The sequence below is a fragment of the Daphnia magna genome, linkage group LG1 (assembly GCF_020631705.1).
Source record: "Daphnia magna isolate NIES linkage group LG1, ASM2063170v1.1, whole genome shotgun sequence".
Taxonomy (NCBI): domain Eukaryota; kingdom Metazoa; phylum Arthropoda; class Branchiopoda; order Diplostraca; family Daphniidae; genus Daphnia; species Daphnia magna.
The window spans coordinates 5,087,306-5,115,200 of NC_059182.1; the positions used below are offsets into that span (position 1 = coordinate 5,087,306).

At 33.9% G+C, this 27,895-nt stretch overlaps 1 protein-coding gene and 4 long non-coding RNA genes across 14 annotated transcripts; 2 read left to right on the forward strand and 3 right to left on the reverse strand.

Moving 5' to 3' along the window:
* Window positions 1-361: 361 nt before the first annotated feature.
* LOC116918178 lies at window positions 362-1,891 on the reverse strand. 3 transcript variants are annotated; one of them, XR_006644754.1, is made up of 3 exons: window positions 1,761-1,891; window positions 1,123-1,696; window positions 362-1,048 (listed from the first exon to the last, which is right to left on the reverse strand). It is a non-coding gene; the product is annotated as an uncharacterized LOC116918178 (long non-coding RNA). The 3 variants fall into 3 exon arrangements; XR_006644755.1 differs by having other exon boundaries at window positions 1,038-1,283; window positions 1,387-1,696; XR_006644753.1 differs by having other exon boundaries at window positions 1,038-1,696.
* Window positions 1,892-1,974: 83 nt separating this feature from the next.
* LOC123470979 (zinc finger protein 177-like) lies at window positions 1,975-3,525 on the forward strand. 2 transcript variants are annotated; one of them, XM_045171725.1, is made up of 7 exons: window positions 1,975-2,108; window positions 2,172-2,225; window positions 2,332-2,570; window positions 2,630-2,830; window positions 2,914-3,005; window positions 3,074-3,163; window positions 3,235-3,525. In XM_045171725.1, the coding sequence occupies exons 3-7, from the start codon at window positions 2,435-2,437 to the stop codon at window positions 3,385-3,387; spliced, it is 672 nt and encodes a 223-aa protein (XP_045027660.1). In that variant the 5' UTR covers window positions 1,975-2,108; window positions 2,172-2,225; window positions 2,332-2,434; the 3' UTR covers window positions 3,388-3,525. The 2 variants fall into 2 exon arrangements, with proteins under 2 accessions (XP_045027660.1, XP_045027669.1); XM_045171734.1 differs by having other exon boundaries at window positions 2,098-2,225; window positions 2,738-2,830.
* Window positions 3,468-5,190, reverse strand: LOC123470983. Of its 6 annotated transcripts, none has more exons than XR_006644723.1 (8): window positions 5,168-5,189; window positions 4,907-5,100; window positions 4,694-4,768; window positions 4,492-4,625; window positions 4,285-4,405; window positions 3,985-4,033; window positions 3,813-3,886; window positions 3,468-3,693 (listed from the first exon to the last, which is right to left on the reverse strand). It is a non-coding gene; the product is annotated as an uncharacterized LOC123470983 (long non-coding RNA). The 6 variants fall into 6 exon arrangements; XR_006644748.1 differs by having other exon boundaries at window positions 3,974-4,033; XR_006644734.1 differs by having other exon boundaries at window positions 3,468-3,886; window positions 4,907-5,071; window positions 5,168-5,190.
* A 125-nt stretch (window positions 5,191-5,315) lies between these two features.
* On the reverse strand, window positions 5,316-8,366 carry LOC123470985. Of its 2 annotated transcripts, XR_006644752.1 has the most exons (4): window positions 7,766-8,364; window positions 6,362-6,511; window positions 6,148-6,277; window positions 5,316-6,091 (listed from the first exon to the last, which is right to left on the reverse strand). It is a non-coding gene; the product is annotated as an uncharacterized LOC123470985 (long non-coding RNA). The 2 variants fall into 2 exon arrangements; XR_006644751.1 differs by having other exon boundaries at window positions 5,316-6,277; window positions 7,766-8,366.
* A 1,092-nt stretch (window positions 8,367-9,458) lies between these two features.
* Window positions 9,459-10,065, forward strand: LOC123469581. Its single transcript, XR_006642770.1, has 3 exons — window positions 9,459-9,577; window positions 9,779-9,900; window positions 10,005-10,065. It is a non-coding gene; the product is annotated as an uncharacterized LOC123469581 (long non-coding RNA).
* Window positions 10,066-27,895: the final 17,830 nt, after the last annotated feature.

Consider the following 27,895-nt stretch of genomic DNA (forward strand, 5'->3'; position numbering starts at 1 on the left):
TGAAGATTTTGACAAAAAGTGGGAAGGCTATACCCTTCCCACTTTTTCATTTTTGGCAAAATCTAGATTTAGTTAAAATACATAATTTCTATTCCAAATTGAACGAAATCAAAACGTGATTTTACTAGTTTCTTATTTAGATCGTAAAGTTGTTATAGACTTGTTCCATTTAATCGTTCACATTTTGTGATATGTTTTTTATGCCAGTGTCGGTTTTTGTTGACAAGTGGGAGCACCCACTTTTCTTTTTAATCTGTTATAAAAATACATAATTTCTATTCCAAATTGAACGAGAATTCTTAATTTTTGCCTAGGGTTTTTAGTTTTTTAACTTAGGTTAAAGATAAAAGTTATTGTGCCAATTGCACTTTTGTTCTGTAAATTTCCTGGCAGTATCCTTATATCCCTAACTTTTAGATAGAAACTTATAATTAGCATAGAAAGATTAGTCTTAATTAGATGAATTTAACCATACCTAGTTTATGGGTGTGCAAACGATGTCTTTATACATACTAGGTCATATACCGTAGCTCCCCCACGCGTCTGGCGGGGAAATACCGCATGTCATATTAGGATACTGCAAACGCTTCAGCCACAGCAGACCAACTTGGACACAAATGAGATTTTCGCATTTGTGAAGCGGATGAAGGATGTTTAACTGCTTGATTCCCAAGATAGGAAACTTTTTGCTGTAAATTTGACCGTTTTCATAAAAGCAATATTATTAACTAAGTATATCAAGGTAACCAAAAAGACAATTGAGCTTTCCATTAACTTATACTTTGCCGCAACTCGGGATTTACTCGCAGGTTGACGAAAGGCAGAGAAACAGACTGTTAAGATGAGTTTGAGTAAATGATTTATCGAGTTACTTTGTTTGAGTGAAAGCTTCTAGCTTAAATTCAGCTTCGAGGGGGATCCAACAAGGTGTGACTATAACACCTTAGTACCAGAACATATGCCATTGATCTCCATACAAGATAGTTCATTGTTGTTTTGGAAGAAATATCAGCATCTACATTGATGAATAAGATGCCTTTGGGATTCACTGATAAAATTGATAATTGTCGGAACAATTAATGGAATACACTTTGTAACCACAAACATCTACAGCTACCATACTGAATATGACTTTCTTGGTCATGTTCCATTCTTGTTCTGTACTTTGGCCACCCAAGTTTGGTTTGTTATTCAACTTACTTCCTGGATTGACTGCTTTTTCATAGATAATTTTTTCTTAGCTTGATTGCATGATGTCATTCATAGCTCACTATGGCTATTTCCTGATATTTTAAATATTTCATGAAGGATTTTTCAACAGTTCCTCCCATAAAATATATGCAACTACTTAATTAACTGATTTTGGAATATCTTCTATCATTTTACCTAGCATATCGTCGTTCCTTAATATCTTCACCTGTGTTTTCTTATTCTCAGGATCTTAGGCTATTTAAAGGTTGGTCAGGTGAATTTCTTCTCACAGATAACTGGTCAGCATTCCATAGTCTACAACCTCTAAATCCTTCAAGAAGTAGACATCAATTCATTCTGTTTTTGTATTAAACAAATACCATTCAGGCTACAGGTCCTTTCCAGGAGCAAGCTGGTACCGCTGAACAAGTACTCCATTCTGGTTCAGAAACCAACTCAAAATTAATGTCTTCCTTCAAATGGTGTTTTAATTCAACTACATTTTCTATGAAAAAAATTCAACATTAGAATAAACTAATAAAATTCTAAATATTTTCTGCTTTTATAACCTTTTCAGAGATCTAAATTTTGAATAATATTTTCTTGAATGCAAGAGAGATCTCCAACATTTTTATTACCCTCTTTATCCCACCAGACTTACTTTTTCAACAAATAGAACCAATAGAGGTCAATAAAATACTTGAAGGATATAAACAATAAAAGTAAACGATGTGGTAAAGATTGATAATGCTTTCGTCTCCTACCAGTCCACCATCACTTCAGAGGTTGATCTAACCAATCATTGCCAACTTTGGTTCAAAGACAACAAAAGTCAAAACAAAACAAAAAAAAACAAAACAGAATTTTTCCAGTTGAAAATCGGAATCTGAAAATCAGTTGAGCTCGACGTTAGTCAGGTTATGTTTTAATTAGTATTTTTGTAAGTACTACGATTTTCGAACAAATTACTTGGGTGACAGATCGAGGAAACAAAGGATGGTGTTTCATGTGGTCGGCAATGAACCATTTCTGAAGTATTTCCCTTTACTGTTTTACAAACTGAATTTTAATAACTGTTAAAATGAATTGCGAGCCAAAGATACATCATCAAACTCATCATGTTTACAATTTCTTTTTTAGTTAAGAAATCTTTGCTATGCAAACAAGTGCTAGGAACTGTTTTTACAGTCTGGGCGTCCAAATTTGGTTCTTACAAATCAGCTCTTAAATATTCTTTCGAACAATGTATACAGACAGAAAAATGGCAAGAGTGAAACATAAACATAAGTCAGCTCTTCAGACTGCAGTTTCGTTTTCTCATTCTAAATGTACCAACAAGAACCCAAACCTAGTTACACCATGCTATACCAAAATTAAAGGTAAGCCCTTACTTTATTATCTTACTAGTGATCATAACCAATGCCAATTTTATTTGTAGCATTTTCTGAGCACAAGGATACTAGAGAAATTAAAAGAAGTGGGAAAATGGTTGAATATGAATCATGTTGTATAGATGGTTTTGTTATTTATTCATTTGCAACTGTAGAAGAACAGCACAAGTTCTCTCCTTCAACTGCTTTGGAAGTGTTTCCTTCAGCCATTATACCTAAAGCAATCGACAAAACAAAGATCCTGGAAGGTATTTCTAGTTATGTTATTTATTATTTGTAGCTTAATAGTGATCAACAATGGGGGTTTTTCACATTGTCTACTTCTAAAAAGAAATAACCAACATTGATTGCGAGCCTCGCGTCGAAAAAAATGAGGATGTGACCTGTATTCGCCAAAAAAATACCTGTGCTTCATGCGGCAAGGTAGTTTCTTTATATCAAGATATGTAAACAATAAGACATTCGTTACTATCAACGTCTCACTCCTTTAGGCATTCGTGTTTCTGTCAACTCTGGAATTCCATCTTCGAAGCACAATACCAAAAGATTCAGTAATTCTCAAGTGCGAGTTTTGCCCACACGTAAGTCAAATTTCATGATTCTAACTACGGTACATAATTTGTGTAACTTGTTAATTTTAATGCATTGCTAGCTTTCTTACGGAAGCGACACGATGCGAATGCATGTGCGGCATTTGCATGGAGAAAGGCTTTATGATCAGTTTAGCAGCGACGAATTGAGAGAATTGTTTGACGAACAAATTCCACCCTGTAGGCGGAATTGCAGTAATGCATCAAACATCTGAATCAAGAAGTAGTGAAGCACATTTTTTTATACTAAGCCCTTCTTTTTATTTGTGATAAAACAGCAATTATTGGTTGCTAGTAATGTTAATTTCTCATTTTAATTACATAATTGATACAATTCAATAGTCTTACACAGATGCTTTCTGATAATGACTTATTTAAATTCTTCTTTAAGGTTACAGTTAATACAGTGTTTCAGTTCTTTTTATGTGTTTAGTTGTCCGTGTTTTAATTTTTATTCCTCCATGGTCTTAGTTCCGTGTAGTTTAGGAGAGGGGGGGGTAGATAATCCCTTCTAATTAAATCTTTAAAATGTAGTAGACACGTTAGCTGATTTGTTAGAAGTGACTTCCAATTCGATGGAAAATCCCTCTTCATTTAGATGAACGACACAATTTTTTACACTTAAATGTATCACATATACCTTTTAGTCGATGCTTCTGGTTTCAGCCATGATCCTCGTTGGAAATGTGATGTTCGTTCAAAATGTGAGTTATTCTTTTAGTTCGATAAAAAAAAAAATAAAGTTAGAGACAAAATAGGCTCATTTAACATTGATACTTGATAATATGCCTATTTAATTACATTACAATTACATGAGGATCATGTCCACAGTTCCTTTCGTCACACGTAGCAATTGCCCGCCTATACATATAACGAGAAAGTGAAAAAATCTTTATGTTAAGTAATGATCAGTATGCCATAAAGTTTACTTATCGCTAACAAAAAAAATAAACAATAACAATGGGAAACTGTCTTTAAGTTTTAAGGCAACCTTCCTGGAAAATAAAAAAAAAAATGATCACAAATCGTTAACTAGGAGTGTTGGTTATTAAATATAAGTACTGAGTTTAAATGAAGCAGAAGCAATGATTACAGAAAAAGCATTTCTTTACCTTGAAAGGGACGTGGTTGTTTCAGTATCTTGTGCGATATCGATGAAGATTCGTAACAGAAAACCCAAGAATGAATGGCAAAATTTCCAATTGTACCAGTGTGTAGTCACCAGCCAAAGTTCTGCAAATTTTGCCAACACATCCAAATACAACCGACATTAGCGTGTCAATATGTAATTTTCGTCGTAACTTAGAAAACCATATTACCTTTATCTGAGCGTTTGGTTTATTTTACCATCGTAATTTGTCTAACAAACAGTGAGAGCAATGCGAAGGAAATAGAACATCCAGAGAAGCAGGAAATAATTGTTTCCTTTTTGATCCATTTGGTCTTGAAGTTTCTAGTAACAGGTAAAATTCGGACTTCACGCGTGTAAGATAAAAACTTTTAATTTGGTTATGTACATACAGGAGAAGGATAGTGACCTACTGAACATTGAAGTACAGCCCAAATAACTTAGTAGGATCCGGATCCGAATCTTTCCTGAAATACCAGACAATATTTAGCATGGTCACACTCCGCAAAACTCGAGGAACAAACGGAAGACATGGAGGAATAGAAGTAGGATTGCTTCAATAGAAAGATTAAAAAGTTATAACACACCATACTTATTTTACATACCAGTTAAGGAATTTATGAACCAAAAGAAGTATGGGCCAAGCTATGAAGATACGTCAAGCTGAATTTGAAACGGGAAAAAATCGACCCGATCAATGCGGAGCCGAGACCTATTTGTGACAACTTGGTTCCAATAAATTGGAATAGCTAGGCAATTTGAAGAACCTCCTGAAAACAAGGTAGTAGAAGAAATTCGTCTACGTTTGTAATCAAATGTTACGCACAATTCAATGTCAAGAAAATCGCGTAAAACAGTATGATTACCTTGTGACAAAATCATTTTTTTTCACCATGGTTTTAACAGATTACCGAAACCATGTATCCAGCGTATTTTGAATTGAAATTTGCTCATTTTCAACCGTAAGCCGAACGAAAGTTTACAATGGGTTTAAACATCACATGGCCATTTTTTTTTCTTAAAATATATACCTTTTAATTCATACGAGACCAGGAGTTGCTGCTTAGAGATCTCCGTTTCAATCATCATTTCAACTGTTATTGCGGAATAAGCGAGCCCGAACAATAAAACAAGGTAGTGAAGTGCACAGTAAACGTGAATCCAACAATGGAAAGGAATACTGACCATAACTGATCCACGTAAGCAAATAATAATTTGTCTGTTATTTCAGCTTTGTTTAAGCTGTTAAAAAGAATCTTTGAAGAGTAGGAATCCTTGGACTTGTCAAAGAACTATGCAAACAGTAAAAGAATAAAGTTGATCCCAAAATTGCTACTAGTCAATGGAAAAGACAAAAATATACAACTTAATTCTCACTATACTGGGATTACCACATAAGTATAATAAAAGGATTATGTGATACCAAAACCATGACTTGTTGTACCAAAACCTATTAGCCAGAACCCGATTAAGGACACTGGACAATATGGTGTTGCTTAAAACCAATTAGAAAAAAATAGCAGAACACTTGCTGCAATTCCAATGCATTGCACTAGGAGGCTAAATAATGCAGCAACGCAATTAGCTTTGTCCCCTCAAAATCGGAATCATTCCACCATCAGATAACAGACAGGAAACAATAACAAAAGATGGTAAGTCTGTGGCATGTACCAGGTTGGCTGCAAGGTCCTACCTGGAAAGCAAGTGGAAAGACCTCGCGAACGGTTATCTAACGCAATTCGTTCACAAATTTGCCACAGAAACACAATTTTGTAACCAGAAAATATGACCTGAGGAAAAGGCTGAAATAAATTTGAATACAACCTAACGTGGGAGAATCAAATACCAATTGCTCAACGTTAAAGCATTCAAACTTGGTTTCTGGAAAGTAAATATAAAACTCAAACTCCATCCAACGGATTCTACGTTGTCGAAAGCGCCCAAATGCTTGGCCCTTTTTTCGTCCAAACGTGGCACTGTAAAAAGAAAAGAATAAAACTTAGATTACGTAAAATCACGATCCAAAGAATGACAAATCGAAATATTAAAACATGGCCTACTAAATGGTTAAGGCCAGTAAACTTCAATCTTCCCTATGAAGGCGAGAGGATTTGCTACCAAAGCCAATCAGAATCCTTTCTGATCACGTGCCGATTAGGGCCAATCAGGAGAGGGATGACGACGCCATCTAGCGCTCGATAGTGTGACTCCTTAAATAATAACAATTTACAGTGGACAGGGAATTTGACAGACAGAAATGGCCGACGTCTGCGGTGTGACAATAAAACAAATAAAATCCAAAAACATTATTTTCAGCTACGTGTCGGAGTTGAACTCTGGACCTTTAACTTGCCATGCCGCTCTTCTACCACTGAGCTACCACTTACGTCAGCATCATAAGCTGTCTGTCTGTCAAATTCCCTGTCCTATGTAAATTGTTATTATTCTCTGTAAATCGTAATTATCGGGTCAAACGCACTTTTCTTCTCTTGTTTTCAGTCTCGCCATCAGACGATTTTGTTTGGGATAATTAATTTTTTCTTTTTTTACTTCGTGTTTCATCATCTATAGACCAGTTTCGGATGCTGCGTTGCAAAATTTTAAAAAATCCAGGGGGGTTTCAATTGCAGGGGGAGATAGGAAAAAAGGGGGTTTTTGATTTATTTACCCTAGTAATACTTTTCCAATTCAGGAAATGTTCTAGAATACTACACTTTAAGACATTCTGCGTCTTCTCCAGTCTTTATAAATAATTAATCATCCCTAGTTTATCCATTATCCCCATATCCACATTTGAATCACCCATGTTTACATATTTTCTTTGACACTATAAAAAAAATGCTAAACAGCATCTCTAGCCTTTTACTTGAATTAATTTTCATGGATAAACTAGGTATAATTAATTATTGATAAAGACTGGAGAAGACGCAGAATGTCTTACAGTGTAGTATTCTAGAACATTTCCTGAATTGGAAAAGTATTACTACCACACCTTTCTTGAATTAATTTTCATGGATAAACTAGGGTTGATTAATTATTTATAAAGACTGGAGAAGACGCAGAATGTCTTAAAGTGTAGTATTCTAGAACATTTCCTGAATTGGAAAAGTATTACTAGGGTAAATAAATCAAAAACCCCCTTTTTTCCTATCTCCCCCTGCAATCGAAACCCCACTTGATTTTTTTAAATTTTGCAACGCAGCATCCGAAACTGGTCTATCAAGAAGGTTTTATTAAATATTACAGACAGACCAAGAAAGTGCAGTTGCTATTGTGGGTATTCTTTACAGTATGATACCACATAATTTCAAGTTGAAATGAAAAATAAAGGAATTAATCCATTTAGCTATGGTTTCGTGATGTCCAAACATAAATTTCATACGACTGAGAAACATTTACAAGGAAGATCCATTTTAAAAAAGCCAACAGGGCAATTACATTTCAAACAAAGAAAAACAACTAACCTGGAAAAGAAGAAATGTGTGGTCCACATGATGGAGAAACCTGATGACGGATCATCAAAATCCGCACCGCCATTCAAGATGACAAACGTATTATCTTAGCCGCCCCATGTGCTCCATGCCCAAGTTCCTAGACTTCCTACCCTTATTTTCAGTCGGCAATGTTGCCAATTGGCTTTGATATCGAACAAGATGAAAAAGAAAAGAAAACAAACTAGGGCTCGGCCCCGATCACATTGTAATCGGGGACACCGCAAACTCACCAATAAAAATGAATCAGGGACGTTCTGTGCGGGGATTTTTTTCCGGTGCGGTACGGCGCTAGAACCGGTGCTGCACCGATAGCACCGCTTCAGCCATAGGGGGGTGGTCTTATCAGTGACCTTGCCTTCTGCTTAGGTCAACGAGAATCACGTGACTAGGGTCACATTTTGTTCTTGTGGGCCGCAGGGCAACTGCAAATTTAAATCGCGATATTGAAATGGCACCCCCAATAATTTTTTACAAAATAAAATACACTTTGCAGTATTTAATTATACCCTTTGCGTTCCCGTTTCCGGCGCAATTTTTCAAAATAGGGTGAATTTAAAACATAAATAAAAAAATTCCCAAATTGCACCGTCATTTTGATTTTGGTCCCAAAAATCGGGAATTTCCCGATAGGGATTCTATCAAAACTCGCATTTCCCAACCCCCTGATACAGGCACCCTTACCTTTCTACAACGACTGGTGGATCGACCGACACTTTTTCTGAGACTTTACCCCAGAGATGGCGCTGATGGCGCGGCGATTTCAGGGGTGTCCGCACTAATCTTTCGTTCGTTTTTTTTTTTTAGATGCTGTGCCGCTGAGATTGGTCTCCATTTGTAGAGGAAATAACGCAGCAGCTCCCGGTCGAGTCCCCGTTTTTATCGGCTGAACGACGAAGGAGTGTGGAGCAGTTTAGTCAGCCAACTCGAGTCGATTTCAGGGTCTCGTACGTATCCTTTATACGTTTTCTTATTTTAGATGCTGCGTCGCAAAACTTGACGTCGTGTTGTAGAGGAGATAACGCGGAGATTAACGAAGGGGTCCTGTCAATTATCGGCTCAACAATAAAGGAATGCGGAGCAATCTAAGAGCGACTCGACATTTCTGGAGATTTTTTTCAGAGAGATGGCGCGTCGGTCATGAAGATAGGGAAAAATCAGGCCGCGAAGTTATTTTTTTCAAGGCGAGGCTTTGTGCGTCGCCCGGCAACGGACAGGTTTTTTCACAGGCCGTGTGAGCTCCATTGTTTCGATCATGGTCGTCTACATAAAAAGGGGCAACTACGGAACGCCGTTTGATCCACTTTTTAATAGTTGTCCGTTTATTTAGCAAATAAATAAACAACTTGTACTGCCATGTAGCGATTTCGATAGACGACGCCTTCAAGGGAGGAGGAGTCTACAACATATTGAATTTATCGATCGATTGTTAGGCCGATTTCGATCAGCATTGTATAGTTAATGAATGACAACTTGACGAGATCTTGACACGCACGTTGGAAGTGTACGCGTGTTGGCACCTCGATGAGCGTTGCACAATAACAAAGCTCCGTTGGTGAGCGTATTGATTAATAAAGGTATTAAAGGCATTATCCAATTAGTCATGCCATAATGTCTCACTTTGTTGGCAGCTAGGTGAAGTCCTTGAGTGCCTCAAGGACTTTTGTTTTGTTTTAGCAGTATTTTTTCCTTCAACAATTAATCTTGCATCTCCAACCGTGGAATGAGTTACATGTGACTCGAGACAAACAAACAGTGCAATTGCAACAATATAATTAGTCAGCGGTAAACAACACATTCTATCTGAGAATAGTTTAGACTTTTTGAGCGTATCTTTTGTTTATCACATATTGCATTTTAATTACTGTTATTTTTAAATTTATATCCATGGTTTTTCTTCGACTAGATATAAATTTGCCATATCTTCATGCCAACCACTAGGATTCTGCTTTTGCACACACCTTCATTATTAATGTGTTTCTTCAGGTATGGTCACTATCAGCAGCTTTACACACAGTGTGCATCGTGAATACATCAATCCCAGAGAAAACATTCCAATGGAAAATATTGAGAATTTCTGCCCTTCTATCCTGAACTAAACAATGCTGGTTTGTATAAATAGGCATAAAAAAACCTATCAACAGTATTTTTAGTTTGCAGTTTGCTTTAACATACAACTCTATGGCATGTTGATATTGTCGCGGGTGAAAAGGGAGATTGGTTATCTCTTCACAGAGATGAGTCATCCGCTCCTTGGACAACGCTGCGATCGTGGTGAACAAATTATCGGGAGAAGTCCGCTCTAAGAAAGATACGCAGATATGCAGTCCGGAAGGGGAGTAATTCGCGCGACGGTATAAAACGCTGCCCCGAATCTGCGTTAGATGAGTCTCCATCGGGTGAGCTCCCGGAGCTGGGCTCCGTAAGAGGAGTTCCCTGGTTTCCCAAGAGGTCTTCAGACGCTTCTCCAACTTTTGGTAATGGTTATCCCTTTTGTTTGAGTTAAACCATTGTTTAGAATTGATGTCATCACTTGTTGTATTCGTTTGTTCTTGTCCAAATACAACTCGTGTGACAATATTAGCTAAATTTTTATTATTTATAGTATTAGACGGTAAAAAAATTCTTCTCTCGGAAGTTTATGACTTTGGACTTGCTTGAGATGACCCTTGAGCCAAGAAGCTTTTCCTGCTTTGTGTGGACAGGAATATTAGAGGCATTGATGTCTGAAACCAACAAGTGTCTTGCAAAGAAAGTAAAAAGAAACATTGATGTTGGTCATCCTCTGAGTGATGCTGAAGCCTGGTAAAAAGAAAGAAGAGTATGAGTATTAGTGAGTGGTAAAATACATGATTCAGAATTGAATGAAAATCACGGAAATCAGGTTTATTTTTCGATTGGTCTTATAGTTTTTCATTTACATTTTAAAAACCATAAATGAAGTTGGTGCGCTAACAGAACTGTTTTCGTTAATTTTTTAAACGGCTAGTCTAAAGAGAAAACCAATGACTAAATCGGAATCAGCGTTCAATTTCGATTATACCGTCTGATTTTTGGAGAATTTCAAGAGATGTCATTTTTGGCCGATTTTGACAAAAGTGGAAAGGCTATACCCTTCCCACTTTTTCATTTTTGACCAAATTTCAAATTTGGCTTAAAATACATGATTTAGATTCAGAATTGAATAAAAATCACGGAAATCCGGTTTATTTTTCTAATGGTCTTATAATTTTTCATTTACATTTTAAAAACCATAAATGAAGTTGATGCGCTAACAGAACTGTTTTCGTTAATTTTTTTAACGGCTAGTCTAACGAGAAAACCAATCACTAAATCGAAATCAGCGTTCAATTTCGATTATACCGTCTGATTTTTGGAGAATTTCAAGAGATGTCATTTTTGGCCGATTTTGACAAAAGTGGGAAGGCTATACCCTTCCCACTTTTTCATTTTGACCAAATTTCAAATTTGCTTAAAATACATGATTTAGATTCAGAATTGAATAAAAATCACGGAAATCCGGTTTATTTTTCTAATAGTCTTATAATTTTTCATTTACATTTTAAAAACCATAAATGAAGTTGGTGCGCTAACAGAACTGTTTTCGTTAATTTTTTTAACGGCTAGTCTAAAGAGAAAACCAATGACTAAATCGAAATCAGCGTTCAATTTCGATTATACCGTCTGATTTTTGGAGAATTTCAAGAGATGTCGTTTTTGGTAGATTTTGACAAAAGTGGGAAGGCTATACCCTTCCCACTTTTTCATTTTTAGCCAAATTTCAAATTTTGCTTAAAATACATGAATTCGAATCAAAATTGAATGAAAATCACGAAAATCAGGTTTATTTTCCTATTGGTCTTATAGTTTTTGATTTAATCCTTAAAAACCCTAAATTAAGTTGTTGAGCTAACAGCACTGTTTCGTTAATTTTTGAAACGGCTGGTTTAATGAGAAAACCAATAACTAAATCGAAATCAGCGTTCAATTTCGATTATTCCGTGTGATTTTTGGAGAATTTCAAGAGATGTCGTTTTTGGTAGATTTTGACAAAAGTGGGAAGGCCTTTCCCACTTTTTCATTTTTGGCCAAATTTCAAATTTTGCTTAAAATACATGAATTCGAATCAAAATTGAATGAAAATCACGAAAATCAGGTTTATTTTCCTATTGGTCTTATAGTTTTTGATTTAATCCTTAAAAACCCTAAATTAAGTTGTTGCGCTAACAGCACTGTTTCGTTAATTTTTGAAACGGCTGGTTTAACGAGAAAACCAATAACTAAATCGAAATCAGCGTTCAATTTCGATTATTCCGTGTGATTTTTGGAGAATTTCAAGAGATGTCGTTTTTGGTAGATTTTGACAAAAGTGGGAAGGCTATACCCTTCCCACTTTTTCATTTTTGGCCAAATTTCAAATTTTGCTTAAAATACATGAATTCGAATCAAAATTGAATGAAAATCACGAAAATCAGGTTTATTTTCCTATTGGTCTTATAGTTTTTGATTTAATCCTTAAAAACCCTAAATTAAGTTGTTGCGCTAACAGCACTGTTTCGTAAATTTTTGAAACGGCTGGTTTAACGAGAAAACCAATAACTAAATCGAAATCAGCGTTCAATTTCGATTATTCCGTGTGATTTTTGGAGAATTTCAAGAGATGTCGTTTTTGGTAGATTTTGACAAAAGTGGGAAGGCTATACCCTTCCCACTTTTTCATTTTTTAGCCAAATTTCAAATTTTGCTTAAAATACATGAATTCGAATCAAAATTGAATGAAAATCACGAAAATCAGGTTTATTTTCCTATTGGTCTTATAGTTTTTGATTTAATCCTTAAAAACCCTAAATTAAGTTGTTGCGCTAACAGCACTGTTTCGTTAATTTTTGAAACGGCTGGTTTAACGAGAAAACCAATAACTAAATCGAAATCAGCGTTCAATTTCGATTATTCCGTGTGATTTTTGGAGAATTTCAAGAGATGTCGTTTTTGGTAGATTTTGACAAAAGTGGGAAGGCTATACCCTTCCCACTTTTTCATTTTTGGCCAATTTCAAATTTTGCTTAAAATACATGAATTCGAATCAAAATTGAATGAAAATCACGAAAATCAGGTTTATTTTCCTATTGGTCTTATAGTTTTTGATTTAATCCTTAAAACCCCTAAATTAAGTTGTTGCGCTAACAGCACTGTTTCGTTAATTTTTGAAACGGCTGGTTTAACGAGAAAACCAATAACTAAATCGAAATCAGCGTTCAATTTCGATTATTCCGTGTGATTTTTGGAGAATTTCAAGAGATGTCGTTTTTGGTAGATTTTGACAAAAGTGGGAAGGCTATACCCTTCCCACTTTTTTCATCCAACCCAAATTTCAAATTTTGCTTAAAATACATGAATTCGAATCAAAATTGAATGAAAATCAGGAAAATCAGGTTTATTTTCCTATTGGTCTTATAGTTTTTGATTTAATCCTTAAAAACCCTAAATTAAGTTGTTGCGCTAACAGCACTGTTTCGTTAATTTTTGAAACGGCTGGTTTAACGAGTAAACCAATAACTAAATCGAAATCAGCGTTCAATTTCGATTATTCCGTGTGATTTTTTGGAGAATTTCAAGAGATGTCGTTTTTGGTAGATTTTGACAAAAGTGGGAAGGCTATACCCTTCCCACTTTTTCATTTTGCCAAATTTCAAATTTTGCTTAAAATACATAAATTCGAATCAAAATTGAATGAAAATCACGAAAATCAGGTTTATTTTCCTATTGGTCTTATAGTTTTTGATTTAATCCTTAAAAACCCTAAATTAAGTTGTTGCGCTAACAGCACTGTTTCGTTAATTTTTGAAACGGCTGGTTTAACGAGAAAACCAATAACTAAATCGAAATCAGCGTTCAATTTCGATTATTCCGTGTGATTTTGGAGAATTTCAAGAGATGTCGTTTTTGGTAGATTTTGACTAAAGTGGGAAAGCCTTTCCCACTTTTTCATTTTACTGAAATTTCAAATTTTGCTTAAAATACATGAATTCGAATCAAAATTGAATGAAAATCACGAAAATCAGGTTTATTTTCCTATTGGTCTTATAGTTTTTGATTTAATCCTTAAAAACCCTAAATTAAGTTGTTGCGCTAACAGCACTGTTTCGTTAATTTTTGAAACGGCTGGTTTAACGAGAAAACCAATAACTGAATCGAAATCAGCGTTCAATTTCGATTATTCCGTGTGATTTTTGGAGAATTTCAAGAGATGTCGTTTTTGGTAGATTTTGACAAAAGTGGGAAGGCTATACCCTTCCCACTTTTTCATTTTGGCCAAATTTCAAATTTTGCTTAAAATACATGAATTCGAATCAAAATTGAATGAAAATCACGAAAATCAGGTTTATTTTCCTATTGGTCTTATAGTTTTTGATTTAATCCTTAAAAACCCTAAATTAAGTTGTTGCGCTAACAGCACTGTTTCGTTAATTTTTGAAACGGCTGGTTTAACGAGAAAACCAATAACTAAATCGAAATCAGCGTTCAATTTCGATTATTCCGTGTGATTTTTGGAGAATTTCAAGAGATGTCGTTTTTGGTAGATTTTGACAAAAGTGGGAAGGCTACACCCTTCCCACTTTTTCATTTTAGCCAATTTCAAATTTTGCTTAAAATACTTGAATTCGAATCAAAATTGAATGAAAATCACGAAAATCAGGTTTATTTTCCTATTGGTCTTATAGTTTTTGATTTAATCCTTAAAAACCCTAAATTAAGTTGTTGCGCTAACAGCACTGTTTCGTTAATTTTTGAAACGGCTGGTTTAACGAGAAAACCAATAACTAAATCGAAATCAGCGTTCAATTTCGATTATTCCGTTTGATTTTTGGAGAATTTCAAGAGATATCGTTTTTGGTAGATTTTGACAAAAGTGGGAAGGCTATACCCTTCCCACTTTTTCATTTTGGCCAAATTTCAAATTTTGCTTAAAATACATGAATTCGAATCAAAATTGAATGAAAATCACGAAAATCAGGTTTATTTTCCTATTGGTCTTATAGTTTTTGATTTAATCCTTAAAAACCCTAAATTAAGTTGTTGCGCTAACAGCACTGTTTCGTTAATTTTTGAAACGGCTGGTTTAACGAGAAAACCAATAACTAAATCGAAATCAGCGTTCAATTTCGATTATTCCGTGTGATTTTTGGAGAATTTCAAGAGATGTCGTTTTTGTTAGATTTTGACAAAAGTGGGAAGGCTATACCCTTCCCACTTTTTCATTTTTGGCCAAATTTCAAATTTTGCTTAAAATACATGAATTCGAATCAAAATTGAATGAAAATCACGAAAATCAGGTTTATTTTCCTATTGGTCTTATAGTTTTTGATTTAATCCTTAAAAACCCTAAATTAAGTTGTTGCGCTAACAGCACTGTTTCGTTAATTTTTGAAACGGCTGGTTTAACGAGTAAACCAATTACTAAATCGAAATCAGCGTTCAATTTCGATTATTCCGTGTGATTTTTGGAGAATTTCAAGAGATGTCGTTTTTGGTAGATTTTGACAAAAGTGGGAAGGCTCTCCCTTCCCACTTTTTCATTTTTAACCAAATTTCAAATTTTGCTTAAAATACATGAATTCGAATCAAAATTGAATGAAAATCACGAAAATCAGGTTTATTTTACTATTGGTCTTATAGTTTTTGATTTAATCCTTAAAAACCCTAAATTAAGTTGTTGCGCTAACAGCACTGTTTCGTTAATTTTTGAAACGGCTGGTTTAATGAGAAAACCAATAACTAAATCGAAATCAGCGTTCAATTTCGATTATTCCGTGTGATTTTGGAGAATTTCAAGAGATGTCGTTTTTGGTAGATTTTGACAAAAGTGGGAAGGCTATACCCTTCCCACTTTTTTTAGCCAAAATTTCAAATTTTGCTTAAAATACATGAATTCGAATCAAAATTGAATGAAAATCACGAAAATCAGGTTTTTTTCCTATTGGTCTTATAGTTTTTGATTTAATCCTTAAAAACCCTAAATTAAGTTGTTGCGCTAACAGCACTGTTTCGTTAATTTTTGAAACGGCTGGTTTAATGAGAAAACCAATAACTAAATCGAAATCAGCGTTCAATTTCGATTATTCCGTGTGATTTTTGGAGAATTTCAAGAGATGTCGTTTTTGGTAGATTTTGACAAAAGTGGGAAGGCTCCCTTCCCACTTTTTCATTTCTTAAATTTCAAATTTTGCTTAAAATACATGAATTCGAATCAAAATTGAATGAAAATCACGAAAATCAGGTTTATTTTCCTATTGGTCTTATAGTTTTTGATTTAATCCTTAAAAACCCTAAATTAAGTTGTTGCGCTAACAGCACTGTTTCGTTAATTTTTGAAACGGCTGGTTTAACGAGAAAACCAATAACTAAATCGAAATCAGCGTTCAATTTCGATTATTCCGTGTGATTTTTGGAGAATTTCAAGAGATGTCGTTTTTGGTAGATTTTGACAAAAGTGGGAAGGCTATACCCTTCCCACTTTTTCATTTTGCCAAATTTCAAATTTTGCTTAAAATACATGAATTCGAATCAAAATTGAATGAAAATCACGAAAATCAGGTTTATTTTCCTATTGGTCTTATAGTTTTTGATTTAATCCTTAAAAACCCTAAATTAAGTTGTTGCGCTAACAGCACTGTTTCGTAAATTTTTGAAACGGCTGGTTTAACGAGAAAACCAATAACTAAATCGAAATCAGCGTTCAATTTCGATTATTCCGTGTGATTTTTGGAGAATTTCAAGAGATGTCGTTTTTGGTAGATTTTGACAAAGAGTGGGAAGGCTATACCCTTCCCACTTTTTCATTTTACCCAAATTTCAAATTTTGCTTAAAATACATGAATTCGAATCAAAATTGAATGAAAATCACGAAAATCAGGTTTATTTTCCTATTGGTCTTATAGTTTTTGATTTAATCCTTAAAAACCCTAAATTAAGTTGTTGCGCTAACAGCACTGTTTCGTTAATTTTTGAAACGGCTGGTTTAACGAGAAAACCAATAACTAAATCGAAATCAGCGTTCAATTTCGATTATTCCGTGTGATTTTTGGAGAATTTCAAGAGATGTCGTTTTTGGTAGATTTTGACAAAAGTGGGAAGGCTATACCCTTCCCACTTTTTCATTATAAAAAAATTTCAAATTTTGCTTAAAATACATGAATTCGAATCAAAATTGAATGAAAATCACGAAAATCAGGTTTATTTTCCTATTGGTCTTATAGTTTTTGATTTAATCCTTAAAAACCTAAATTAAGTTGTTGCGCTAACAGCACTGTTTCGTTAATTTTGAAACGGCTGGTTTAACGAGAAAACCAATTACTAAATCGAAATCAGCGTTCAATTTCGATTATTCCGTGTGATTTTTGGAGAATTTCAAGAGATGTCGTTTTGGTAGATTTTGACAAAAGTGGGAAGGCTATACCCTTCCCCCTTTTTTGCTTCAAATTTCAAATTTTGCTTAAAATACATGAATTCGAATCAAAATTGAATGAAAATCACGAAAATCAGGTTTATTTTCCTATTGGTCTTATAGTTTTTGATTTAATCCTTAAAAACCCTAAATTAAGTTGTTGCGCTAACAGCACTGTTTCGTTAATTTTTGAAACGGCTGGTTTAACGAGAAAACCAATAACTAAATCGAAATCAGCGTTCAATTTCGATTATTCCGTGTGATTTTGGAGAATTTCAAGAGATGTCGTTTTGGTAGATTTTGACAAAAGTGGGAAGGCTATACCCTTCCCACTTTTTCATTAGCAAATTTCAAATTTTGCTTAAAATACATGAATTCGAATCAAAATTGAATGAAAATCACGAAAATCAGGTTTATTTTCCTATTGGTCTTATAGTTTTTGATTTAATCCTTAAAAACCTAAATTAAGTTGTTGCGCTAACAGCACTGTTTCGTTAATTTTTGAAACGGCTGGTTTAACGAGAAAACCAATAACTAAATCGAAATCAGCGTTCAATTTCGATTATTCCGTGTGATTTTGGAGAATTTCAAGAGATGTCGTTTTTGGTAGATTTTGACAAAAGTGGGAAGGCTATCCCTTCCCACTTTTTTCATAATTTCAAATTTTGCTTAAAATACATGAATTCGAATCAAAATTGAATGAAAATCACGAAAATCAGGTTTATTTTCCTATTGGTCTTATAGTTTTTGATTTAATCCTTAAAAACCCTAAATTAAGTTGTTGCGCTAACAGCACTGTTTCGTTAATTTTTGAAACGGCTGGTTTAACGAGAAAACCAATAACTAAATCGAAATCAGCGTTCAATTTCGATTATTCCGTGTGATTTTTGGAGAATTTCAAGAGATGTCGTTTTTGGTAGATTTTGACAAAAGTGGGAAGGCTATACCCTTCCCACTTTTTCATTACAGCCAAATTTCAAATTTTGCTTAAAATACATGAATTCGAATCAAAATTGAATGAAAATCACGAAAATCAGGTTTATTTTCCTATTGGTCTTATAGTTTTTGATTTAATCCTTAAAAACCCTAAATTAAGTTGTTGCGCTAACAGCACTGTTTCGTTAATTTTTGAAACGGCTGGTTTAACGAGAAAACCAATAACTAAATCGAAATCAGCGTTCAATTTCGATTATTCCGTGTGATTTTTGGAGAATTTCAAGAGATGTCGTTTTTGGTAGATTTTGACAAAAGTGGGAAGGCTATACCCTTCCCACTTTTTCATTAAAGCCAAATTTCAAATTTTGCTTAAAATACATGAATTCGAATCAAAATTGAATGAAAATCACGAAAATCAGGTTTATTTTCCTATTGGTCTTATAGTTTTTGATTTAATCCTTAAAAACCCTAAATTAAGTTGTTGCGCTAACAGCACTGTTTCGTTAATTTTTGAAACGGCTGGTTTAACGAGAAAACCAATAACTAAATCGAAATCAGCGTTCAATTTCGATTATTCCGTGTGATTTTGGAGAATTTCAAGAGATGTCGTTTTTGGTAGATTTTGACAAAAGTGGGAAGGCTATACCCTTCCCACTTTTTCATTAACAAAATTTCAAATTTTGCTTAAAATACATGAATTCGAATCAAAATTGAATGAAAATCACGAAAATCAGGTTTATTTTCCTATTGGTCTTATAGTTTTTGATTTAATCCTTAAAAACCCTAAATTAAGTTGTTGCGCTAACAGCACTGTTTCGTTAATTTTTGAAACGGCTGGTTTAACGGGAAAACCAATAACTAAATCGAAATCAGCGTTCAATTTCGATTATTCCGTGTGATTTTGGAGAATTTCAAGAGATGTCGTTTTTGGTAGATTTTGACAAAAGTGGGAAGGCTATACCCTTCCCACTTTTTCATTACCCAAATTTCAAATTTTGCTTAAAATACATGAATTCGAATCAAAATTGAATGAAAATCACGAAAATCAGGTTTATTTTCCTATTGGTCTTATAGTTTTTGATTTAATCCTTAAAAACCCTAAATTAAGTTGTTGCGCTAACAGCACTGTTTCGTTAATTTTTGAAACGGCTGGTTTAACGAGAAAACCAATAACTAAATCGAAATCAGCGTTCAATTTCGATTATTCCGTGTGATTTTGGAGAATTTCAAGAGATGTCGTTTTTGGTAGATTTTGACAAAAGTGGGAAGGCTATACCCTTCCCACTTTTTCATTGGCCAAATTTCAAATTTTGCTTAAAATACATGAATTCGAATCAAAATTGAATGAAAATCACGAAAATCAGGTTTATTTTCCTATTGGTCTTATAGTTTTTGATTTAATCCTTAAAAACCCTAAATTAAGTTGTTGCGCTAACAGCACTGTTTCGTTAATTTTTGAAACGGCTGGTTTAACGAGAAAACCAATAACTAAATCGAAATCAGCGTTCAATTTCGATTATTCCGTGTGATTTTTGGAGAATTTCAAGAGATGTCGTTTTTGGTAGATTTTGACAAAAGTGGGAAGGCTATACCCTTCCCACTTTTTCATTTTAAATTTCAAATTTTGCTTAAAATACATGAATTCGAATCAAAATTGAATGAAAATCACGAAAATCAGGTTTATTTTCCTATTGGTCTTATAGTTTTTGATTTAATCCTTAAAACCCTAAATTAAGTTGTTGCGCTAACAGCACTGTTTCGTTAATTTTTGAAACGGCTGGTTTAACGAGAAAACCAATAACTAAATCGAAATCAGCGTTCAATTTCGATTATTCCGTGTGATTTTTGGAGAATTTCAAGAGATGTCGTTTTTGGTAGATTTTGACAAAAGTGGGAAGGCTATACCCTTCCCACTTTTTCATTACAGCCAAATTTCAAATTTTGCTTAAAATACATGAATTCGAATCAAAATTGAATGAAAATCACGAAAATCAGGTTTATTTTCCTATTGGTCTTATAGTTTTTGATTTAATCCTTAAAAACCCTAAATTAAGTTGTTGCGCTAACAGCACTGTTTCGTTAATTTTTGAAACGGCTGGTTTAACGGGAAAACCAATAACTAAATCGAAATCAGCGTTCAATTTCGATTATTCCGTGTGATTTTGGAGAATTTCAAGAGATGTCGTTTTTGGTAGATTTTGACAAAAGTGGGAAGGCTATACCCTTCCCACTTTTTTCAGCCAAATTTCAAATTTTGCTTAAAATACATGAATTCGAATCAAAATTGAATGAAAATCACGAAAATCAGGTTTATTTTCCTATTGGTCTTATAGTTTTTGATTTAATCCTTAAAAACCCTAAATTAAGTTGTTGCGCTAACAGCACTGTTTCGTTAATTTTTGAAACGGCTGGTTTAACGAGAAAACCAATAACTAAATCGAAATCAGCGTTCAATTTCGATTATTCCGTGTGATTTTTGGAGAATTTCAAGAGATGTCGTTTTTGGTAGATTTTGACAAAAGTGGGAAGGCTATACCCTTCCCACTTTTTCATTCAGCCAAATTTCAAATTTTGCTTAAAATACATGAATTCGAATCAAAATTGAATGAAAATCACGAAAATCAGGTTTATTTTCCTATTGGTCTTATAGTTTTTGATTTAATCCTTAAAAACCTAAATTAAGTTGTTGCGCTAACAGCACTGTTTCGTTAATTTTTGAAACGGCTGGTTTAACGAGAAAACCAATAACTAAATCGAAATCAGCGTTCAATTTCGATTATTCCGTGTGATTTTGGAGAATTTCAAGAGATGTCGTTTTTGGTAGATTTTGACAAAAGTGGGAAGGCTATACCCTTCCCACTTTTTCATTACACCAAATTTCAAATTTTGCTTAAAATACATGAATTCGAATCAAAATTGAATGAAAATCACGAAAATCAGGTTTATTTTCCTATTGGTCTTATAGTTTTTGATTTAATCCTTAAAAACCTAAATTAAGTTGTTGCGCTAACAGCACTGTTTCGTTAATTTTTGAAACGGCTGGTTTAACGAGAAAACCAATAACTAAATCGAAATCAGCGTTCAATTTCGATTATTCCGTGTGATGATTTTGGAGAATTTCAAGAGATGTCGTTTTTGGTAGATTTTGACAAAAGTGGGAAGGCTATACCCTTCCCACTTTTTCATTACAGCCAAATTTCAAATTTTGCTTAAAATACATGAATTCGAATCAAAATTGAATGAAAATCACGAAAATCAGGTTTATTTTCCTATTGGTCTTATAGTTTTTGATTTAATCCTTAAAAACCCTAAATTAAGTTGTTGCGCTAACAGCACTGTTTCGTTAATTTTTGAAACGGCTGGTTTAACGAGAAAACCAATAACTAAATCGAAATCAGCGTTCAATTTCGATTATTCCGTGTGATTTTTGGAGAATTTCAAGAGATGTCGTTTTTGGTAGATTTTGACAAAAGTGGGAAGGCTATACCCTTCCCACTTTTTCATTACAGCCAAATTTCAAATTTTGCTTAAAATACATGAATTCGAATCAAAATTGAATGAAAATCACGAAAATCAGGTTTATTTTCCTATTGGTCTTATAGTTTTTGATTTAATCCTTAAAAACCCTAAATTAAGTTGTTGCGCTAACAGCACTGTTTCGTTAATTTTTGAAACGGCTGGTTTAACGAGAAAACCAATAACTAAATCGAAATCAGCGTTCAATTTCGATTATTCCGTGTGATTTTGGAGAATTTCAAGAGATGTCGTTTTTGGTAGATTTTGACAAAAGTGGGAAGGCTATACCCTTCCCACTTTTTCATTTGCCAAATTTCAAATTTTGCTTAAAATACATGAATTCGAATCAAAATTGAATGAAAATCACGAAAATCAGGTTTATTTTCCTATTGGTCTTATAGTTTTTGATTTAATCCTTAAAAACCCTAAATTAAGTTGTTGCGCTAACAGCACTGTTTCGTTAATTTTTGAAACGGCTGGTTTAACGAGAAAACCAATAACTAAATCGAAATCAGCGTTCAATTTCGATTATTCCGTGTGATTTTTGGAGAATTTCAAGAGATGTCGTTTTTGGTAGATTTTGACAAAAGTGGGAAGGCTATACCCTTCCCACTTTTTCATTAACAAATTTCAAATTTTGCTTAAAATACATGAATTCGAATCAAAATTGAATGAAAATCACGAAAATCAGGTTTATTTTCCTATTGGTCTTATAGTTTTTGATTTAATCCTTAAAAACCCTAAATTAAGTTGTTGCGCTAACAGCACTGTTTCGTTAATTTTTGAAACGGCTGGTTTAACGAGAAAACCAATAACTAAATCGAAATCAGCGTTCAATTTCGATTATTCCGTGTGATTTTTGGAGAATTTCAAGAGATGTCGTTTTTGGTAGATTTTGACAAAAGTGGGAAGGCTATACCCTTCCCACTTTTTCATTAGCCAAATTTCAAATTTTGCTTAAAATACATGAATTCGAATCAAAATTGAATGAAAATCACGAAAATCAGGTTTATTTTCCTATTGGTCTTATAGTTTTTGATTTAATCCTTAAAAACCCTAAATTAAGTTGTTGCGCTAACAGCACTGTTTCGTTAATTTTTGAAACGGCTGGTTTAACGAGAAAACCAATAACTAAATCGAAATCAGCGTTCAATTTCGATTATTCCGTGTGATTTTGGAGAATTTCAAGAGATGTCGTTTTTGGTAGATTTTGACAAAAGTGGGAAGGCTATACCCTTCCCACTTTTTCATTGTGCCAAATTTCAAATTTTGCTTAAAATACATGAATTCGAATCAAAATTGAATGAAAATCACGAAAATCAGGTTTATTTTCCTATTGGTCTTATAGTTTTTGATTTAATCCTTAAAAACCCTAAATTAAGTTGTTGCGCTAACAGCACTGTTTCGTTAATTTTTGAAACGGCTGGTTTAACGAGAAAACCAATAACTAAATCGAAATCAGCGTTCAATTTCGATTATTCCGTGTGATTTTTGGAGAATTTCAAGAGATGTCGTTTTTGGTAGATTTTGACAAAAGTGGGAAGGCTATACCCTTCCCACTTTTTCATTTCAACCAAATTTCAAATTTTGCTTAAAATACATGAATTCGAATCAAAATTGAATGAAAATCACGAAAATCAGGTTTATTTTCCTATTGGTCTTATAGTTTTTGATTTAATCTTTAAAAACCCTAAATTAAGTTGTTGCGCTAACAGCACTGTTTCGTTAATTTTTGAAACGGCTGGTTTAACGAGAAAACCAATAACTAAATCGAAATCAGCGTTCAATTTCGATTATTCCGTGTGATTTTGGAGAATTTCAAGAGATGTCGTTTTTGGTAGATTTTGACAAAAGTGGGAAGGCTATACCCTTCCCACTTTTTCATTTGGCCAAATTTCAAATTTTGCTTAAAATACATGAATTCGAATCAAAATTGAATGAAAATCACGAAAATCAGGTTTATTTTCCTATTGGTCTTATAGTTTTTGATTTAATCCTTAAAAACCCTAAATTAAGTTGTTGCGCTAACAGCACTGTTTCGTTAATTTTTGAAACGGCTGGTTTAACGAGAAAACCAATAACTAAATCGAAATCAGCGTTCAATTTCGATTATTCCGTGTGATTTTTGGAGAATTTCAAGAGATGTCGTTTTTGGTAGATTTTGACAAAAGTGGGAAGGCTATACCCTTCCCACTTTTTCATTTTTGGCCAAATTTCAAATTTTGCTTAAAATACATGAATTCGAATCAAAATTGAATGAAAATCACGAAAATCAGGTTTATTTTCCTATTGGTCTTATAGTTTTTGATTTAATCCTTAAAAACCCTAAATTAAGTTGTTGCGCTAACAGCACTGTTTCGTTAATTTTTGAAACGGCTGGTTTAACGAGAAAACCAATAACTAAATCGAAATCAGCGTTCAATTTCGATTATTCCGTGTGATTTTTGGAGAATTTCAAGAGATGTCGTTTTGGGTAGATTTTGACAAAAGTGGGAAGGCTATACCCTTCCCACTTTTTCATTAGCCAAATTTCAAATTTTGCTTAAAATACATGAATTCGAATCAAAATTGAATGAAAATCACGAAAATCAGGTTTATTTTCCTATTGGTCTTATAGTTTTTGATTTAATCCTTAAAAACCCTAAATTAAGTTGTTGCGCTAACAGCACTGTTTCGTTAATTTTTGAAACGGCTGGTTTAACGAGAAAACCAATAACTAAATCGAAATCAGCGTTCAATTTCGATTATTCCGTGTGATTTTGGAGAATTTCAAGAGATGTCGTTTTTGGTAGATTTTGACAAAAGTGGGAAGGCTATACCCTTCCCACTTTTTCATTTCACCAAATTTCAAATTTTGCTTAAAATACATGAATTCGAATCAAAATTGAATGAAAATCACGAAAATCAGGTTTATTTTCCTATTGGTCTTATAGTTTTTGATTTAATCCTTAAAAACCTAAATTAAGTTGTTGCGCTAACAGCACTGTTTCGTTAATTTTTGAAACGGCTGGTTTAACGAGAAAACCAATAACTAAATCGAAATCAGCGTTCAATTTCGATTATTCCGTGTGATTTTTGGAGAATTTCAAGAGATGTCGTTTTTGGTAGATTTTGACAAAAGTGGGAAGGCTATACCCTTCCCACTTTTTCATTAACCAAATTTCAAATTTTGCTTAAAATACATGAATTCGAATCAAAATTGAATGAAAATCACGAAAATCAGGTTTATTTTCCTATTGGTCTTATAGTTTTTGATTTAATCTTTAAAAACCCTAAATTAAGTTGTTGCGCTAACAGCACTGTTTCGTTAATTTTTGAAACGGCTGGTTTAACGAGAAAACCAATAACTAAATCGAAATCAGCGTTCAATTTCGATTATTCCGTGTGATTTTGGAGAATTTCAAGAGATGTCGTTTTTGGTAGATTTTGACAAAAGTGGGAAGGCTATACCCTTCCCACTTTTTCATTAGCCAAATTTCAAATTTTGCTTAAAATACATGAATTCGAATCAAAATTGAATGAAAATCACGAAAATCAGGTTTATTTTCCTATTGGTCTTATAGTTTTTGATTTAATCCTTAAAAACCCTAAATTAAGTTGTTGCGCTAACAGCACTGTTTCGTTAATTTTTGAAACGGCTGGTTTAACGAGAAAACCAATAACTAAATCGAAATCAGCGTTCAATTTCGATTATTCCGTGTGATTTTGGAGAATTTCAAGAGATGTCGTTTTGGTAGATTTTGACAAAAGTGGGAAGGCTATACCCTTCCCACTTTTTCATTTAGCCAAATTTCAAATTTTGCTTAAAATACATGAATTCGAATCAAAATTGAATGAAAATCACGAAAATCAGGTTTATTTTCCTATTGGTCTTATAGTTTTTGATTTAATCTTTCAAAACCCTAAATTAAGTTGTTGCGCTAACAGCACTGTTTCGTTAATTTTTGAAACGGCTGGTTTAACGAGAAAACCAATCACTAAATCGAAATCAGCGTTCAATTTCGATTATTCCGTGTGATTTTGGAGAATTTCAAGAGATGTCGTTTTTGGTAGATTTTGACAAAAGTGGGAAGGCTATACCCTTCCCACTTTTTCTTGCCCAAATTTCAAATTTTGCTTAAAATACATGAATTCGAATCAAAATTGAATGAAAATCACGAAAATCAGGTTTATTTTCCTATTGGTCTTATAGTTTTTGATTTAATCCTTAAAACCCTAAATTAAGTTGTTGCGCTAACAGCACTGTTTCGTTAATTTTTGAAACGGCTGGTTTAACGAGAAAACCAATAACTAAATCGAAATCAGCGTTCAATTTCGATTATTCCGTGTTTTTGGAGAATTTCAAGAGATGTCGTTTTTGGTAGATTTTGACAAAAGTGGGAAGGCTATACCCTTCCCACTTTTTCATTTAGCCAAATTTCAAATTTTGCTTAAAATACATGAATTCGAATCAAAATTGAATGAAAATCACGAAAATCAGGTTTATTTTCCTATTGGTCTTATAGTTTTTGATTTAATTTTTAAAAACCTAAATTAAGTTGTTGCGCTAACAGCACTGTTTCGTTAATTTTTGAAACGGCTGGTTTAACGAGAAAACCAATAACTAAATCGAAATCAGCGTTCAATTTCGATTATTCCGTGTGATTTTTGGAGAATTTCAAGAGATGTCGTTTTTGGTAGATTTTGACAAAAGTGGGAAGGCTATACCCTTCCCACTTTTTCATTAGCCAAATTTCAAATTTTGCTTAAAATACATGAATTCGAATCAAAATTGAATGAAAATCACGAAAATCGGGTTTATTTTCCTATTGGTCTTATAGTTTTTGATTTAATCCTTAAAACCCTAAATTAAGTTGTTGCGCTAACAGCACTGTTTCGTTAATTTTTGAAACGGCTGGTTTAACGGAAAACCAATAACTAAATCGAAATCAGCGTTCAATTTCGATTATTCCGTGTGATTTTTGGAGAATTTCAAGAGATGTCGTTTTTGGTAGATTTTGACAAAAGTGGGAAGGCTATACCCTTCCCGCTTTTTCATTCCCACCAAATTTCAAATTTTGCTTAAAATACATGAATTCGAATCAAAATTGAATGAAAATCACGAAAATCAGGTTTATTTTCCTATTGGTCTTATAGTTTTTGATTTAATCCTTAAAAACCCTAAATTAAGTTGTTGCGCTAACAGCACTGTTTCGTTAATTTTTGAAACGGCTGGTTTAACGAGAAAACCAATAACTAAATCGAAATCAGCGTTCAATTTCGATTATTCCGTGTGATTTTGGAGAATTTCAAGAGATGTCGTTTTGGTAGATTTTGACAAAAGTGGGAAGGCTATACCCTTCCCACTTTTTCATTTCGGCCAAATTTCAAATTTTGCTTAAAATACATGATTTAGATTCAGAATTGAATGAAAATCACGGAAATCCAGTTTATTTTTCTATTGGTTTTATAATTTTTCATTTACATTTTAAAAACCATGAATGAAGTTGGTGCGCTAACAGAATTGTTTTCGTTAATTTTTTAAACGGCTAGTCTAAAGGAAAACCAATGACTAAATCGAAATCAGCGTTCAATTTCGATTATACCGTCTGATTTTTGGAGAATTTCAAGAGATGTCATTTTTGGCCGATTTTGACAAAAGTGGAAAGGCGGGATGAAGGCGTTGATGATCAGCGCACGCCTCATAGGACATGTATACGGGTCTGTTTTGCCGGAAGAGCAAACGGTTTCCGAGATATTATGGGAAATTGGCGACCAGGCCGTACCCTATCGGGAACTTCCTGAACGGAGTGAGGGCCCTAGTAGAAAAATAAACCTGATTTCCGTGATTTTCATTCAATTTCCCGATAGGGATTCTATCAAAACTCGCATTTCCCAACCCCCTGATACAGGCACCCCTACCCTTCTACAACGACCGGTGGATCGACCGACACTTTTTCTGAGACTTTACCCCAGAGATGGCGCTAATGGCGCGGCGATTTCAGGGGTGTCTACACTAATCTTTCGTTCGTTTTTTTATTTTAGATGCTGTGCCGCTGAGATTGGTCTCCTTTTGTAGAGGAAATAACGCAGCAGCTCCCGGTCGAGTCCCCGTTTTCATCGGCTGAATGGCAAAGGAGTGCGGAGCAGTTTAGTCGGCCCATTCGAGTCGATTTCAGGGTCTCGTACGTATCTTTTTATACGTTTTCTTATTTTAGATGCTGTGG

Coding starts and splice junctions, on each gene's coding strand:
- LOC123470979 (XM_045171725.1), top strand. CDS start 2,435: ATGTATACAGACAGAAAAATGGCAAGAGTGAAACATAAACATAAGTCA. Junction 2,831..2,913: donor CAAAACAAAGATCCTGGAAG/GTATTTCTAGTT, acceptor ACTTCTAAAAAG/AAATAACCAACATTGATTGC. Junction 3,006..3,073: donor CCTGTGCTTCATGCGGCAAG/GTAGTTTCTTTA, acceptor TCACTCCTTTAG/GCATTCGTGTTTCTGTCAAC.